The sequence below is a fragment of the Mobula hypostoma genome, chromosome 8 (genome assembly GCF_963921235.1).
Source record: "Mobula hypostoma chromosome 8, sMobHyp1.1, whole genome shotgun sequence".
Lineage (NCBI taxonomy): Eukaryota > Metazoa > Chordata > Chondrichthyes > Myliobatiformes > Myliobatidae > Mobula > Mobula hypostoma.
In genome coordinates this window covers 85579743-85596387 of record NC_086104.1, presented here as the reverse complement: position 1 = coordinate 85596387, position 16645 = coordinate 85579743, and the positions used below count along the sequence as shown (strand labels likewise).

At 39.5% G+C, this 16645-nt stretch overlaps 1 protein-coding gene across 4 annotated transcripts in view; it reads left to right on the top strand.

The window, feature by feature from the left end:
- The first annotated feature begins 222 nt into the window (after positions 1–222).
- kiz (kizuna centrosomal protein) overlaps positions 223–16645 on the top strand; it is a 213442-nt gene continuing 197019 nt past the window's right edge. For 2 of the 4 annotated variants that reach the window (XM_063056241.1, XM_063056239.1), the window contains exons 1-2: positions 223–312; positions 16165–16227. In XM_063056241.1, the coding sequence (XP_062912311.1) occupies positions 248–312; positions 16165–16227 (128 nt within the window). In that variant the 5' untranslated portion in view covers positions 223–247. Of the gene's footprint in view, positions 313–9206; positions 9459–12611; positions 12861–16164; positions 16228–16645 lie in introns of those variants that run through there. The other 2 variants (XM_063056240.1, XM_063056243.1) reach the window with 2 other exon arrangements.

Here is a 16645-nt window from a genome sequence, read left to right as displayed (position 1 = left end):
CATTTCCTGGTGCTGCCAAAGGCATGAAAGCACTGGAATTTCAGCAGCATAGTAACAAAACGATGCCAGCACCACAGCCATGACTGCAGGTGGGGAGTTTGTCAGGGGTGGAAGGTGCTGTAAATGAACCACACACCCTGCCTGGAACCACATTGCAGCCGCTCCAACCCACTGGGAGGGAGACGGCGCCCGTGCGCCTGCGCCACACAGTTGCCCCGGTAATGGTTGCTAAGCAGCGGCGGTGGACATGGCGGCCAACGAGTCGGCATTCCTAGAGAGGGTGGGTGAACTTCAGCGGCAATTGCACGCCAGGTGAGTCTCTCGCCTCAGGTCCCGATCCGCCGACTGTTTGTTTGGACTCAGGAGGTGTTGAAGGTTTCGTGACTGGCCCGCGGCCCAGCGCCAGTAAACCCCCCCCCCTTCACTCGTAGGCCTTGCCCTAGAGCCTCACGCTCGAGTGGCTGTAAATTGCTCAACTGACTTGATTCTCTGTCGGCCGTAACATCATCACTGAAGGTTCCCTTGTTGTTACACATTAAGTGAAGTGGGACGGGGTAGCGCCGCAAAGAAACAAACCCAGCCCCTACCTATGTGCGGGGAACTGTTCGGATGAGAACTGTGGGGCTGAGGTGCCACCAAGTTCCGGTCACGTTCACAGTTTCCAGTATGGAGAACGAGGAGGTGAAATTCTGCGGCGATTTCAGGACCTTGCAAAGCACTGTAATCCTCTGTAAACCTTTTGATTTACTTTAAAGTAAAGTAATAAGGCCCATTTTTTGTAGGCTAAAGTCCCATAAACAGCAACGTGATAGTACCATTTAGAGGGCAATGTTGTTGGGAAACAGAGAGCACACATGAATCACAGTAATACTGAGTGCTACACCACTGAATGCCTGACATTTTTTTTACCCCCTTCGATATTTTCTGCAAGTGCGACCGCGTAGCAAAGGAAACGACAACTAGATAAGGGACCACTGTGAACAGTGGACTATGGGAATGGAAAGGGGGGTGGGAGCTGAGAGGGAGGAGTAGACAATTGAGAGAAGCGCTGAGGGTAAAGGGGATAGAGGTAGGAAGATTGAGGAAGTAATTGTCAGGGTGGGAGCTTGGAGGAGAAGACACAGGTAGCATTGTGTGTTTATGTGGACAGAGTGCATCTTTGTATGCTTAGAATGTGTGTTTGCTGCAAGCAATGCAGCAGTCTCCAACATATTTGGAAATTCCTTGATATTGGACCAAGCCCTCACTCCTATGGCAGTGTGGTGGCTGGTTTGCAACAGTCATCCTGTACTAAGACTGCTCCTAATGGCTGTGAAAGCTAGTCATCCTGACGGAATGCTAAGAAGACAATCTTTGCAATTCAATGACTTAAAGAGCATACCAAATAAAAAGTAAATGCATTATCAAAGTGCATATATTGTATGTTGCCATATATGACTTTAAAGCTCTTTTTCTTGGAGGCATTTAGAGGAAAAATAAAGAAATAGAGTAGAATTTTTAAAAAAATCATACATTACAAAGACTGGCAAACAACCGATGTGCAAAAGAAGACAAACTGTGCAAAGAAAGATCACTGATAACTTGGGTTGTAAAGAGTCCTTGAAAGTGGTCATAGAGTCAGTTCAGAGTTGTGGCGAGTGAGCTTAAAGGTTGCAGGGTAATAAATTCCTGAACGTGGTGTGTGGGACCAAAGGATTTGGTACCTCCTGCCCTAATAGAAGAGAGCATGGCTGGATGGTGGGAGTCTTTATGATGGATATTGCTTTCTTATGACAGCACTTCATGTAAATGTACTCAGTGGTGGAGGGGGCTTTGCCTATGATTCAGCATTAATCTAAGCTAATTACAATATAATCACTCAACTAGATGATCAATCTCACTCTTGTACGCCTCCTTATCACCATCTGAAGTTCTACCGATAGTTGTGTCATCAGTAAGTTTATAGATGGTGTTTGCTGTGCCTAGCCACACGGTCATGGGTGTAGAGAGAGTAGAACAGTGAGCTAAGCATGCTTCATTGGGGTGCACCAGTGTCGACTGTCAGTGAGGAGAAGATGTTATTTTTGATCTGCACTGACTGGTCTCCCGATGAGGGAGTCAAAGGTCCAACTGTAGAGGGAGGTACAGAGGCCCACGTTTTGAAGCTTGTCGATTCGTACTGATGGTATGATGGTGTTGAATGATGAACGGTAATCAATAAACAGCAGCCTGATGCAGGTACTGCTATTGTCCAGGTGATGCAAGGCCAAGTGACAAGCCAGAGAGACTGCATCCGGTGGAAACCTATTGTGGCAATAGTACAAATTGCAGCAGACCCAGGTCCTAGCATAGCTGATTCTGGTCATGGTCTACAACACTTCATTACAGTAGATGGCAGCGTAACTGATGATAGTCATTGAGGCAGCTCACCCTACTCTTCTTGGACAGTGGTATAATTGTTGTCCTTTTGAAGCAGGTGAGGACCTCTGATTGCAAGAATGAGATTGAACAGGTCCTTGAACACTCCTGCCAATTTGTTTGCATAGGTTGTCAGTGCCAACCAGCTTGACGAGTTGCAAGGGTTTAGCCTCTAGAAAGGTGTTCTGACATCAGTCTCAGTTCACAGTGTTACCAGTTGTTGCAGGGATTCACATAGGTGTCGTTTTGTTCTCCCTTTCAAAGCATGCATAAAAGACATTGAGCTCATCTGGGAGTGATGCATCATAGCCATTCATGATGTTAGGTTTTGCCTTATTGGAAGTAATGACCTGCAAACCCTGCCAAAGCTGACATGCATCCGATTCTGTCTCTAACTTTTTTTGGAATTGTTTTTTCACTCGTAAGGCAGCGTTCCACAGCTTTGTGGTTTGGGTATGCCTGGTATGTTCTTGAAGGCTCATGCTTACCTACACAGGTCTTGATGAAGTCAGTGCCACTGTGACATATTTCTTCAGACTTGAAGATAAACACCTGAATATTGTTCTGTCCATCAACTGAAAGCAGAACTGTAAGCACTTCTCTGTTTCCCTTAACCATACCTTCTTGGTCCTCACCACTGGTGCTGCAGTCGTTAATATCTGCCTATATGCCAGGACTAGAAGTACAGCCAGGTGATCAGACTTTCCAAGTGTGGGCGTGAGATAGCACAGTAAGCATTCTTGTTGGTGGTATAACAGTGGTCAAGTGTGTTGGCTCCTTTGGTTTATAGTTGGTGGTAGTTCAAAGAGTTCTTCAAGCTGGCCTGGTTGAAATTTCTCGCAATGATTGTCAAGGTGTCAGGGTGTGCTGTTTTGTGACTGCGCTCAGCTCCTCCAGTGCCTGCTTGACATTGGCCAGGGGTGGAATATACACTACTGCCAGGATGATGGCAGAAAACTGCCTTGGTAAATAAATGGTTGACACTTGACTGCTAGATTTTTCAGGTTGGGTGAGCGGGACTGAGACAGAACTGCCATGTCCGTACACCAAGATGAGTTAATCATGAAGCATTCTCCGTCTCTTCTACTTTTAAGGGAATCTTTGCGGTGCATGGCAAAGCCCTTGGGCTTGTGCTATGTCTGAAATTGTATAGGTGAGCTATGTTTCTGTGTACAGCAGTAACTGATGTCCCTCTGGTACTGCAGTCTTGCTCTGAGATCTTCAGTTTTATTTTCCAAAGACTACATTTGCCATCAGGATAGTAGGTAGTGGGGGTTTTGGGACTCTGTGTTTCAATCTTACTTGCAGACCAGCTTACTTTCCTTGTTTCCTTTCCCTTGAAGGGGATCTGCACTCGTGATCTGAGTCTGCAGTATGGTCTGCTAATTTTGAGGATCGATGGATTTTAAAAAAATATCTTAAAATGATGTTGCTTACTGAATTACCCATGGTTGTGACTGTGCATTTCAGTTTGTAGTAGTTAGTAACAAAACTATTTGATTATTTCCTTTGGAGCTGCATGCAAAGAGTTGCCTTTTACTGGTGCCACCTCATAGTATCATGGATATTTTACTTTTTAATACTGGTGTTTTGATTTTAATGATAATACTCCATAATTACTGCTTGTGAGCTATTTCACAGTTTTTATACTTATTTTTTTTTCAATTACACTTTTAAAATGAAGAAAAATCAAGGGTGGCTTCAAAATTAGAATTATGGAAGAGGAGTGGTAGCTAGATTTCTTGTTGACCGCAGTCTAGAGTTTCTGGAAGTGGTCTGATGGCTTTGGTATATAATGTATTGGGCGTCAATGCAATGGCTTTCCCACTTAATAATCATGGCCCAGGCTGTGCTAATAGTGATCTCTTTACCAAGTATTAGTATTTTACTGTCTCAAGGAAAAGGCAATCAAGGATAAAATACTATACACTAGAACTTAGAGCATGAAATACAATTCTTCTTTATTCATGTAGAATTCTCTAATTCTAACCTATCTGTTTTTTTTCAGTCAGACATAACCTGTAGATTCTACTCTAGTTTTTGGTGCAAAATATTTTTGAAGGCACATTTCCATAGCATTACTGTATAATTATATTGATACGGTAATAGAAATTAAATGTTGAGACGGTTGACAGTAGAGCTACTAGGACTTGATGTTTCAATCCCTATGGTAAGTTGGCACTCTCAATGTTGGCAGTGGGTTTGGAGTGGTGACAAGGAGGGAGGGTAATTACGTCATCGGGGTCATCAGGTGGGCACCCTCCTTTGACGTTTCGTTGATAAGCCCACGACGTCTCCAGAGTGCTCAACAGTGCTACCTGGCATCCCAGATACATCCCCCTCAGTTCCATACCCTCCTGTCTTCATCTTGCAGTCCAGTTGTTGTCTTTCCTTTTAATCCAAATCAAATTGCTGCTTTCTTCTGCTGCATTTGACAAGGACTTGATTGCTTGTTGGAGGGAGTGACCCCTCACCCCCATCTTCTTCAATAGACAAGTCCCCTGCATCCCACTTCTACAAGGAAAATCTTGGTCTTACAGCCATTCTGGGCAGCTTCAGTTGCCAGTTCAGAGCACTTAGTCTTTTTCCTCTCATAAGCTTCTTCGACACCATCTTCCCATGGTACTGTCAATTCCACAACATATGCCACCTTGGCTGTTGTGGACCATAGGACCATGTCTGGCCGGAGTGTTGTAGCTGCAATGTCTGGGGGAAACACAAGCTTTTTTTCCCCCAAGTCCATTTTCCAAACCCGAGCAACCTGCAGAATGCTTACATCTTTTGATGTTATATGGTGCTCTGGAGGTTGGCCTGCTGGTACAAATCGTGTAATGTGGACATTTCCTGCCGATGTTTGTGGGAGAGCATTTGTGGTGATTCGCCTCTGTTCCAAGATTGATGCCAGCTGTCTGAGAACTTTGTTATGCTGCCAAGTGTACCGCCCTGGCTGAGGCTCGTGGTGCATCCTGCTAAAATGTGCCTTAGTGATCCAGGTGCTTGACAAAGCGAGCAAGCGGGGTCTTCTCCCCACCACTGGTTCAGGTTCTGGGGTTCCTGCATCGCTGAGTGTGTGCTTTCAGGCTTCTGTACCTCCTTCCTGATGGTAATAGTGAGAAAAGGGCATGCCCTGAGTGTTGCAGGTCCTTAATAATGGACGCTGGCTTTCTAAGACACCGCACCTTGAAGATGTCCTGGGTACTTTGTAGGTGAGTACCCAAGATGGAGCCGACCAAATTAACAACCCTCTGTAGCGTTTTTCAGTCCTGTGCAGTAGCCCCCCTCCCCCCATACCAGACACACAAGTTTTTGAGTGTATTTGTTGACATTCCAAATCTCTTCAAACTCCTCATGAAGTACAGTTGCTGTCTTGCCTTCTTTATAACTGCATTGGTATGCTGGGACCAGGTTAAATCCTCAGAGAGCTTGACACCCAGGAACTTGAAAATGCTCACTCTCTCCATTTCTGATCCCACTATGAGGTTCCTTTCTCTTCGTATGTGTTCCTTCGTCTTACCCTTTCTGAAGTCCACAATCGGCTCTTTCGTCTCACTGATGTTGAGTGCCAGGTTGTTGCTGTGACACCACTCCACTAGTTGGCATATCTCTCTCCTGTATGCCCTCATGTCACCATCTGAGATTCTACCAACAATGGTTGAATCATCAGCAAATTTATAGATAGTATTTGAGCTATGCCTAGCCACACAGTCATGGGTATAGAGAGAGTAAAGCAGTGGGCTAAGCACATACCCCTGAGGTGCACCACTGTTGATCATCAACAAGAAGGAGATGTTATCACCAATCCGCACAGATCGTGGTCTTGTGGTTAGGAAGTCTAGTATCCAATTGCAGAGGGAGGTACAGAGGCCCTGGTTCTGTAACTTTTTTGGTTTGGGAATGTACAGTAAGTCTTTGTAGGCACACACTCATCCACACAGGTTTTAATGAAGTCCATAACAACTGCAGCATACTCATCCAGGTTTGAAGATGAATCCCTGAATACAGTCCAGTCCACCAATTCAAAGCAGTCCTGTAAGTGCTCCTGTGCTTCCCTTGTCCAAACCTTCTTAGTCCTCACTACTGGTGCTTCAGTCTTCAGTCTGTAGCCTATACTCAGGGAGTAGAAGTACAGCCAGGTGATCAGACTTCACAAAGTGAGGGCATGGAATAGCACGGTAGGCATTTATAATACGTCGTATCTTTTGCACTCTACTGCTGCAGTAAAACAAGAAGTTTCATGATGTATGTCAGTGATAATGATCCTGGTTCTGATTGTGATCTACATACACATTTACTGTTTAAGTTGTCCCTTCCAATTTGGGACAATTTTTATTAACAAATAGAGTTATATAATATTCATAAGATCTCAAACGGAATTTTACATTTTAGATAAACCATGGAGCATTACTGAACTTTGAAATACATTATATCTTTGAAAAAACAATTCAATCCATTAATACTGAAGGTTAAATACTGCAAATCTGAAACAAAAAGCATAAAATGCTGGAAATAAACTATATCTGCAATTCTATTTTTACATTTGTACAGTGATTAAAGAATGATACATTTTTTGTAGGTGGTAGGTCCCTTGACTAATTTCAGGTTCACAAATCATGACTTCAATTAAAATGAGGCAGTACACTTTAGAAACGTTTAACTTCATTGTCAATAATGGAAAATCCTAAATGTTATAATGACCTTTGATGGACAGCCTGTAACTTTGATTTTGACTCAGAAAATCAACTGTTGTTTTTCTTAGAAAATCTTAAAAAGCATGTTATTCTAAATAGCGAATAATATTTATAATAATAATACTAAATATAATTATCATATTTTATCTCCTGAAATTCTTTGTGCTGATTATTAATTCTTGGCCAACTATCTCCATGCATTTGGAACCGATGATTACTTCACTAGTCAGAATCACTTTGCACACAGTTGATGCGGATAAAATAGACTTGTATCATAACCATGGGGTGGAAATAATGGGCTTTTTTTAATGAGTACTGTGTGGAGTTTCCCATCAATTGTAGTGTTTAAAGCTTTTGACTACAGTCACTTGTACAAGTTATTAAGATACTGGCCATTCCTCCTATCCAAGTATAATGGTGTTGCTTCAGCAACCAAGGAGTCACAGACTAATATGCCAATCAGTTTGTAACTTCATTCTGTGTGTGACCTTCAGTTCAACTTAAAAATAATCAGTTGGAAACAGAATGATAATTATTGTTCAGGAAGGGTATTCAGATTCACTTAGGCTTTGGAAATCTACTGGCTAAAATGCAAATGTCTCAAATTTAAAGTCTAATAGAAAGCTAAATTAGTGAACAAATGTTGAATGTCTCCTTGATTGAAACAGAATTCAGGTTCTTAGTTTTGATCAACAGATTTTCAAGACTTAACCATGTTCCCTTTCCTTGCAAGATGAGCAGTAACTGACAAAAGTTGAACCCAACAAATGTACAATTTTTATTGCAGATGCCAAATACAGTGTCTATAAAAAGTATTCACCCCCCCCCCCCAACAAGAAGTTTTCATGTTTTATTGTTTTACAACATTGAATTACAGTGGATTAGATTAGCCTTTTTTGGACACTGATCAACAGAAAAAGACTCTTTAATGTCAAGGTGAAAACAGATCTCTACAAAGTGATAGAAATGAATTATAAATATAAAACACAAAATAATCACTGGTGCAGCCAATTGATTTTAGAAGTCACATTAATAGTTAAATGGAGATCGGTTTTTGGAAACCTGTGTGCAATCAAGGTCTTTTAATTGATTGCAGTAAAAATACACCTGTATCTGGAAGATCCAACTGCTGGAGAATTTGTATCCTGGCACAAACTACACCATGAAGACAAAAGAACACTCTTAAGCAACTCCACAAAAAGGTTATTGAAAAGCATGTTAGAAGGTGGATACCAGAAAATTTCCAAGTCACCGAATATCCCTTGGAGTACAGTTAAGTCAATCATCAAGAAATGGAAAGAATATGGCACAGCTGTAAATCTGTGTAGAGCAGACTGTCCTCAAAAACTAACTGACCATGCAATAAGGGGACTAGAGAGGGATGCCACCGAGATCTATGACAATTCTGGAGGAGTTACAAGCTTCAGTGGCTGAGATGGGAGAGACTGCACATACAACATCTGTTGCCCGGTGCTTCACCAGTCGCAGCCTTATGGGAGAGTGGCAAAGAGAAAGCCACTGTTTTAAAAAAAAAAAATCAAGTGAAATCTTGGCTAGGGTTTGCCAGAAGACATATGGGAGACACTGAAGTCAGCTGGAAGAAGGTTTCAAGGTCTGTTGAAACCAAAATAGAGCTTTTTGACCATCAGACTAAATTCTATTTTTGGTGTAAGCCAGACACCACGTAACAAAAACACACCATCCCTACTGAGAAGCATGGTGGTGGCTGTATCATGCTGTGGGGATCCTTCACTGCAGCAGGCCCTGGAAGACTTGTGAAGGTAGAGGATAAAATGGATGCAGCAAAATACAGAGAAATCCTGGTGGAAAACCTGATGCAGTCTGCAAGAGAACTTAACTTGGGAGAAGTAACACACACAAAAAGTGCTGGTGAGCGCAGCAAGCCAGGCAGCATCTATAGGAAGAGGTACAGTCGATGTCGAAATAGATGCTGCCTGGCCTGCTGCGTTCACCAGCATTTTTTGTGTGTGTTGCTTGAATTTCCAGCATCTGCAGATTTCCTCATGTCTGCGCTTTTAAATTAACTTGGGAGAAGATTTGTTTTCCAGCAAGACAATGACCCCAAGCATAAAGCCAAAGCTACACAAGAGTGGCTTAAAAACAACACATTTAATGTCCTGGAATGCCAAATCAGAGTCCAGACCTCAATCCAATTGAGAATTTGCAGTTGGACTTGAAAAGGGCTGTTCACTCACGATCCGCATGCAGACAATGCTTGAGCAGCTTTGTAAAGACGAATGGGGAGAAATTGCAGTGTCCAGATGGCAAAGCTGATAGAAACCTATCCACACAGACTCAAGGCTGTAATTGTTGCTAAAGGTGCATCATCTACTAAATACTGACTTGAAGGGGGTGAGTAATTATGCAATTAATTATTTAGTGTTTAATATCTGTAATTAATTTAGTTCACTTTGTAGAGATCTGTTTTCACTTTGACATGGAAGAGTCAGACACTGTTGGTCAGTGTCAAAAAAAGCCAAATTAAATCCACTATGAATCAGTGTTGTAAAATAATAAAACATGAAAACTTCCAGGGAGTGGGGACTACTTTTTATAGGCACTGTAATTAACCAGTGCAGAGAAGAAATTGTCACCATAAATTAAAATTACAGAATGTGGCTATCATTATATATATTGGATTTAGTTCATTCTTTGTTACCCAACATTCTGAATCATATTTAGAAAAAATTGAGGACCATGGTCATCTCCCATTTGTGTCCTCTGATTCAGTATTGAAGGAAAACAAATGCTGGTTTGGTAAAACTCCATAATATATTTTCACGAGGTATCAAAAGGCTTCCCACTTAAATTAAACTTTATGTGTTCTCATTTTATGTTGATGAAGTACAATGAGAAAACAAGTTTGTATACAGTGAGAGCATAGACAGATTTTTTTGGTTCAACTAATTGGGGTCTTTTTAATGAAGATTAGTAGCTGATTAAAAAGACCTCAATCAAAAGTCTTAATTTTGATTTGCTAATTGATAATGAAGATTTTTGTTCCGATTGATTATAGTGTAAAAAGAGTAGCTATTTTAATTAAACAGGAAAGTATTAAAGGCTACCTGTTGTTAAACGGTGGGTCATTCAGCTTTTTCTCTATTTACCAATGTTCAATTTACAAAATATTGTGATAGCATAATTAATTCTGGGTTACCAGGCTTCAGCTTAATAGGCTATTTATTTGTTATAATGAGTAGCTAGCCTTTCTTTGCTGGCAAAGTGACTATAATATAATAGACCCAAATGGCTGATGACATTTTACTTAGCCTTTCTGCTTTATGAATTTTCATTGAAAACTTCAGGAATGCCTCTTTAGTTTCATAAATAGAATACTGACTGCATTTTAGAGAAGAAAGCTAGTTTAAAGGTTTAACCACAAGCAATCTTCATTTGGACCTCAGTACTATAAACACACACAATGGAATAAATTCTCTCATTTAGTACAATAATCTTGAACCCTTCTGCAAATTTGATCATGGTGCTGGAAACCATGTGCTCTTTGGCCAATTAAACCATTACTCACGTATCCTTTAACTGCAGAGTTGAAGCTTGTCTTGGAATTCAAAGGATGTTTAATCTTACTTTGTCTGCGATTGGGGATCCAGGTTTTTATTATCTAGCAGATAGGCTCTCCTGTAAGTGACGGCCAAAGAATGGCATTGGGACCAAAAATGATATGATCGATTGTAGCATTTAAGTGCATGCTTTACTATGTAATCTTCAGCAATTCATATTTCAATGAGTTAAGTGCAGCTAAGTTGCGTGTTTGATATTTTCTACCTTAGGTTTTGTTTACAGATCAGAAATAGTTTATGATATCCAATGTTAGCTCTTTATGTACTGTATACTACTGTATATACAACATATATAGGGTGCCTGTGTTGAATAAACTTGACTTTTACTGCTGCTCAAAATACTAATTATACAAATACTATTTTGATGAAAATGGTGAGTTATATAGTAACAATTCTAAGAATTTAAAGATGATGAATCTTTCATGAGCTGGTTTGTCACACACAACTTGGTATTTATCGCCAACCTCCAACCTAATGTTTATGTTTTCGCAATAATATCAAGTCCAAAATTAATATCTGATTTAAAAATATTCAGAAGAAGCAGGCAATTAATTGATTACTTTGTTGCATTGATTATTCCAATGATGTTGGAGATAGATTCACTGTCAAGTGTGCTGATAACACAAAATTATGTGGTAATGTAGCTGGGAGACGATGTAGAAGAACTTCAGGGAGACGTAGGCAGCCTATGTGAATTGGTGACGGCATAGCAGATGGAATATGATGTAGAAAAGTGCAAGGTCATCCACTTTGGGAGATAAAAGTAGGAAGGTAAAGCATTTTCTTAATAAGTAGAGGAAGTTGATAGACATAGCTGTTCAGAAGAACTTGGATGTTGTTATAGGAAAATATGAGTGAACAGAAAACAATTAGACTATTGACAGTTGCTTTCTGTACAAGAGTAGAGATATCTTGCCCTGATTACTGAGACGTCATCTGGAATATAGCATACAGGTTGCAACTCTTTACGCAAGGAAGGATTTACTTGCAGTGGAGTGAATGCAGTTAACTTTTACCAGATTGATTCTTGGGGATGGCAAGTTTGTCATTAGATGACAGATAACCAGACTATGTATGTACCTCTTATAATCTGAAAAATGAGAGGTGGTCACATTAAAACAAACAAAATTAGCATCACCAAGCACAGTAGCTGGTCCTTCAGCTCACCATATTCATTATTAACCATCAAGTCCCAGCAATACTAATCTCATTTACCAGAACTTGGTCTAAGCCCTTTCCCCTTGATGATGCAAGTGCTTGTCCAGATGATTACATGTTGCAAAAAATAAAATTCCAATGGGGCTTCCCATGATAGTATAGTGATGTTGTTTCCACAGCTGGGGTGTTGGGCACTGGGATCAATGCCAAAATATTGGGTTGCCTTTCAAGACAACAAAGAGATATAGTTATCTAGACAGTATGAATCATTGGAATCCTCTAACCCAGAGGACTCTGAAGGCTGAGTATATTCTAAAAATGAATAGTTTTTAGGTATTCAGGGAATCAAATGATCTTGAGTAAGTGCTAGAAAGCATCACTGAAGTAATTCATCAGCCTTTATCTCATTGAATGATGGAAGAGGCTTTTGGGGCTGTGGGGCTTGTTTCCTGCCTCTATGATGTCCTTAAGGTTTTTAGCTCTGATAAATTCTCGCTCATCCTTTATACCTGCTCCTCATTGAAGGCTTACTTTTAAGTTTTGACTTCGTTAGATGGTCTATGTAACTTGAAATTAAGAGAAAAAGAAAATCAGAAAAAGGAAACTTGATGTGCAGTTTGTACGTTCTAAAGAAATATTGTAAAATATGGAATGGAATATATGTGTCTAGTTAAAACTTTGATACAATCACTTAACTTTAAATATGAATGCAGTTACTATTTGTAAAACTTGTCTTTAGTCTTTTGCAGCAAATTTCTTCTCTTTTCAGGTTATGTGTTCATTGATTCAAGCACTACAAATCATTGAGACATCATAGCTGTTCCAGTGTGCTTGTAAGAGTTAGTGATCATTGGAAAAGTGATCAGCAAATAGTCGTCACGAACAAGAGAAAATCTGCAGATGCTGGAAATCAAAGTAATACAAGATGCTGGAGGAACTCAACAGGCCAGGCAGTATCTATGGAAAAGAGTAAACAGTTGATCTTTCAGGCCAAGACCCTTCATCAGAAACAGTCCAGGTTGTTTTTGTCCCTTTCTTCCCATCTTAGTCCCAGCACAGTTTAAGCACAGATCAGCTAACACACCTTAGATTGCAAAACAGACCTAGAAATATCCAAATCAATATGGCCTGGGAGCATATCATATAATGTAATTGTTTACAAAGTTGACTAAATGTAAAACAAAGCACATTTTTCACAAAGTTGCAAAGCATCCTTTGAAATTACACCCAATCGATATTTCTTTCCGGATGTGAACCTAAAGTACTGACTGCAACGTCCTCTGTTATATTGTGTGAAATGGGTGGGACGTAGCAAGATAGTACTCAGGGCCCAATTGCAAAGGCAAGTAACACCTACCGGCATTTGTTTCACCTTAAGCTTTGTTTGAACCACAGTAGATGATGACTGACCATGAGAATGAAATCACACTGTTAAAGAATACAGCGAACAGATTTGGCAGGGATCACGTACATCTCACAGGCAGTAAGGGAGGTCTGCCGTGGGTTCTCTTTTGCAGAACTGCCACCCATTACCTGGAGTCCTTGTCATCAGGTGGGTGTTGCCCAAAGAGGACTCATCATTTTGTGGCTTTTGTTCCTGTAGTCCACGGTGGTGCTGCAACCGAGTTTTAGTCCTGTCTCACTGTTTAAATGAGAGAAAGAGTAAAGGCACAGTGCAAGTTTGAAGCCAACACTGTGGTCAGTATACATTTTTGCCACGGCTGCAAGGACTCACCTCTTTGGCACTACGTGGAGTATATGAATCAGTTTGCCACCACTGCACATTTCTCTATGTCTCCTGTATACTGGCAGTCAGCTGCAACCAATCCATACCATGCCCTCATCAGGCCGTTGATAACAAATTACTGGTTAAAATTAATACCATTACAGAGAACACAGTATATTAGTTAATTTGAAGGAAAATTCCATGGTAGCTGTTAAAGACATGCTCATGACAACAGTACATGCAAATCTTAGGCAATCCCTGCAGACCAGGAATGATAGTTAACAGACAGTAGTGGATTCAATATTATACAATCTAAGTATGAAGGAGTGAAAGCATTTTACTATCGTTTGTTTGATAAAATAATAAAATCACCACTTGAGTGTAAAGGTTGAAATCAGTTCTCACAAGTGTACACATATAATCTTTTTGAGGTACAGTAAAACAAAAATCCCATTTACAACATATTAAAGGTATAATTATTTGGCAATGGTACATACTGGTTGCCTTGCAGTGCAAAATCTGAGGCCATTTCACCCAATCAGCAACTACTTATTAACAACTCATGTGATGTCCATTATATCTGACTATGGACTTCTGCGTTTTCCTTTGCAAAATTTTCTGTGTGATTTTGTTCTTGTAGTATTATAAATACTCGCCTTAGTGTACGTTCCATATGTGGAACCACGTAGTTAAAGCTTGGACCATAAATTCCAGACTTTGTAAATCTTTCTACCACTTAACTTATCTCTCCTCCTCTGATAAGTTGCTTAAAACCTACTTTAGAGTCTCTTCTGAATTACTTTTATGAACTGTGGCAAGTTTTGTTTAACAATGTTCCTTTAAAGAACCTTGGCACCTTTTTTCTAACAATAAGTTGCTCTATGATTTTATTTCTGAGAAAGTATTCCTGTAAATACTTTGTTAGAAATACTGTGCAAATAAAAATCTGTAAACACAAGAGAATCTGCAGAAACTGGAGATCCAGAGCAACACACAAAATGCTGGATGAACTCATCAGGTCAAGCAGCATCAGTGGGGAGGAATAAACTGTTGATGTTTCGGGCTGAGACTCTTCATTAGTACTGGAGAGGAAGGGAGAAGAAGCCAGAGTAAGAATGTGGAGGAGGGGAAGTAGTACAAGCTAGAAGGAGATTGCTTGTTTTAGTCATAACGGTAGAATTAATTCAGGCATGATTTGCAATATCACTGTTTAGCAATGCTTCACTTGTAATCTGAATTGCGCTGAAAGCGTTATTATTTTTGTTTTGTTCTGAGACATTCGTAATAAATAATTAAAGATGATTACAAAGATTATCAAATTTTGTCAAGTGGTGGTTTAAAGAACTGGATTGTCAAAAAATTGTGTCACACTTTTCTTTCACATTGCTGTGGAGTTCACAGCAATATATACATTGCTGAGCAATATACAAACGTGTTTGCTTTCATAATATTTCATTGTATTTGTTCAAACACCAAAGGTTATAAAACAGGAGAGGATGTTCTAAATAGTCTTACTGAAATGAATCTAATTACCTTGTGTAAAATCTCCTTTTGCATTTCCAAATGTGATTCCATCAATCATGGGGACATTTATTTTGGATGAGTGTTATAAATACCCAAATTACAGCTGTATAGGTTAACGGTCCTGGATAAACCTGCATTGATTTTCAAATAGTACTTCAGCCATTTATTTTGAATGAATACATGGGATGTTTTCTTCAAATGATACACACAATTGTAAGAGACATTTGCAGTGTCACCACCGCAAGTTCAATAGATTGCAGTATATCCATTTGTGATTTGTTTTATAGCAAATTAAAATTAAAATGAAGCCATCAAGTATTTGAGTTTTATCGAAACATTTTAAGTGGTGAACTATGGTATCAAAGAATGCAATTTGTCTTAATATTGCATATGGTACCCACGCTATTCACAGTAAGAATGCAGATAATATGTAACATACCTGTAAATCACATTTAGTGATGGCATTGCTATATGACTCAGATTTATCTAGTACATGTAATTTATTTTCTATGAAACCATTGTACTATTATTGTATTTATTTCCTGGAGAAGTTTATTGGGGAAGTTTGATGTTATTTTGGTTTTAGATTCTCTTTCAGTGCCTTTTTAAGTAAACGTATTTAAAATCTGAGTAATTTGTCTTTGATTATAAATCAAACTGTTTCTTCTGAGTTCAGAAGTATCACCAATTCTGCCCACAGTCCATTAGCTAAAACAGGCAGTGTCAATAGATATCAATTTTTTTAAAGCTATCTATGATGCTTGGTTCTACTTTTTGTCTAAGGATATGCACATTTTTACTACATTTTAAGTTCAATCACACCAAAAACTGCCAACAGCAATACAATTTATTGTCAAATTTATTTCATCAATGAGTTGTGTGGTTTTATGCATCTGAGTACAGTTGAATATATCACATTAAATAGGCCCCTCTAAAATCATTCTATTTCCAAATTTTCTTACTAATAGTAAGCCTTGCATTGATTTGAAAGAGGATGCGATTCCATATGACCTTGATTTTTGATGCCCAATACCCAATACTTTAACTGATAATGAATTTCTTTTTTTTATAGTGAACGTAAACGGCTGGAGCTGGAAAAGAACCTTTTGGTATGCAGCAAGTCAGATCAGTGGAAGTAAGTGAAGGATTGCATTGTATTGGTACTACTGTCTGTCCTCATAGATCCAGTTGTTAACATTAATTGTGAATATAAGTCCTGTTAAAATGTATTTGGTGATTTTCTTTTGATTTTTCTGCCAAATGTAATCTCTGTTATCATAAGGTGACTTATCTTTAGTTTATCCCACAGGTTTGGCACCAACTTTGTAGTGGTCAACCATAGCTTTAAGTTCGAACATAAAGGTGTTCACTAGGTCAGACCATGACTTTCTGACGGAACGGTCTCTCCCCCTTCTCACTTAAATTTTTGCAAGGTTTACTGTCCATTGTAAGATTCATAATATGGAAATGCCAATAATTCAAGCTGACACCAATGTAATTAAGAATAGAAAGCTTTATTTGTCTGCACATTGTAAATATGCAGGAGTGTCAAA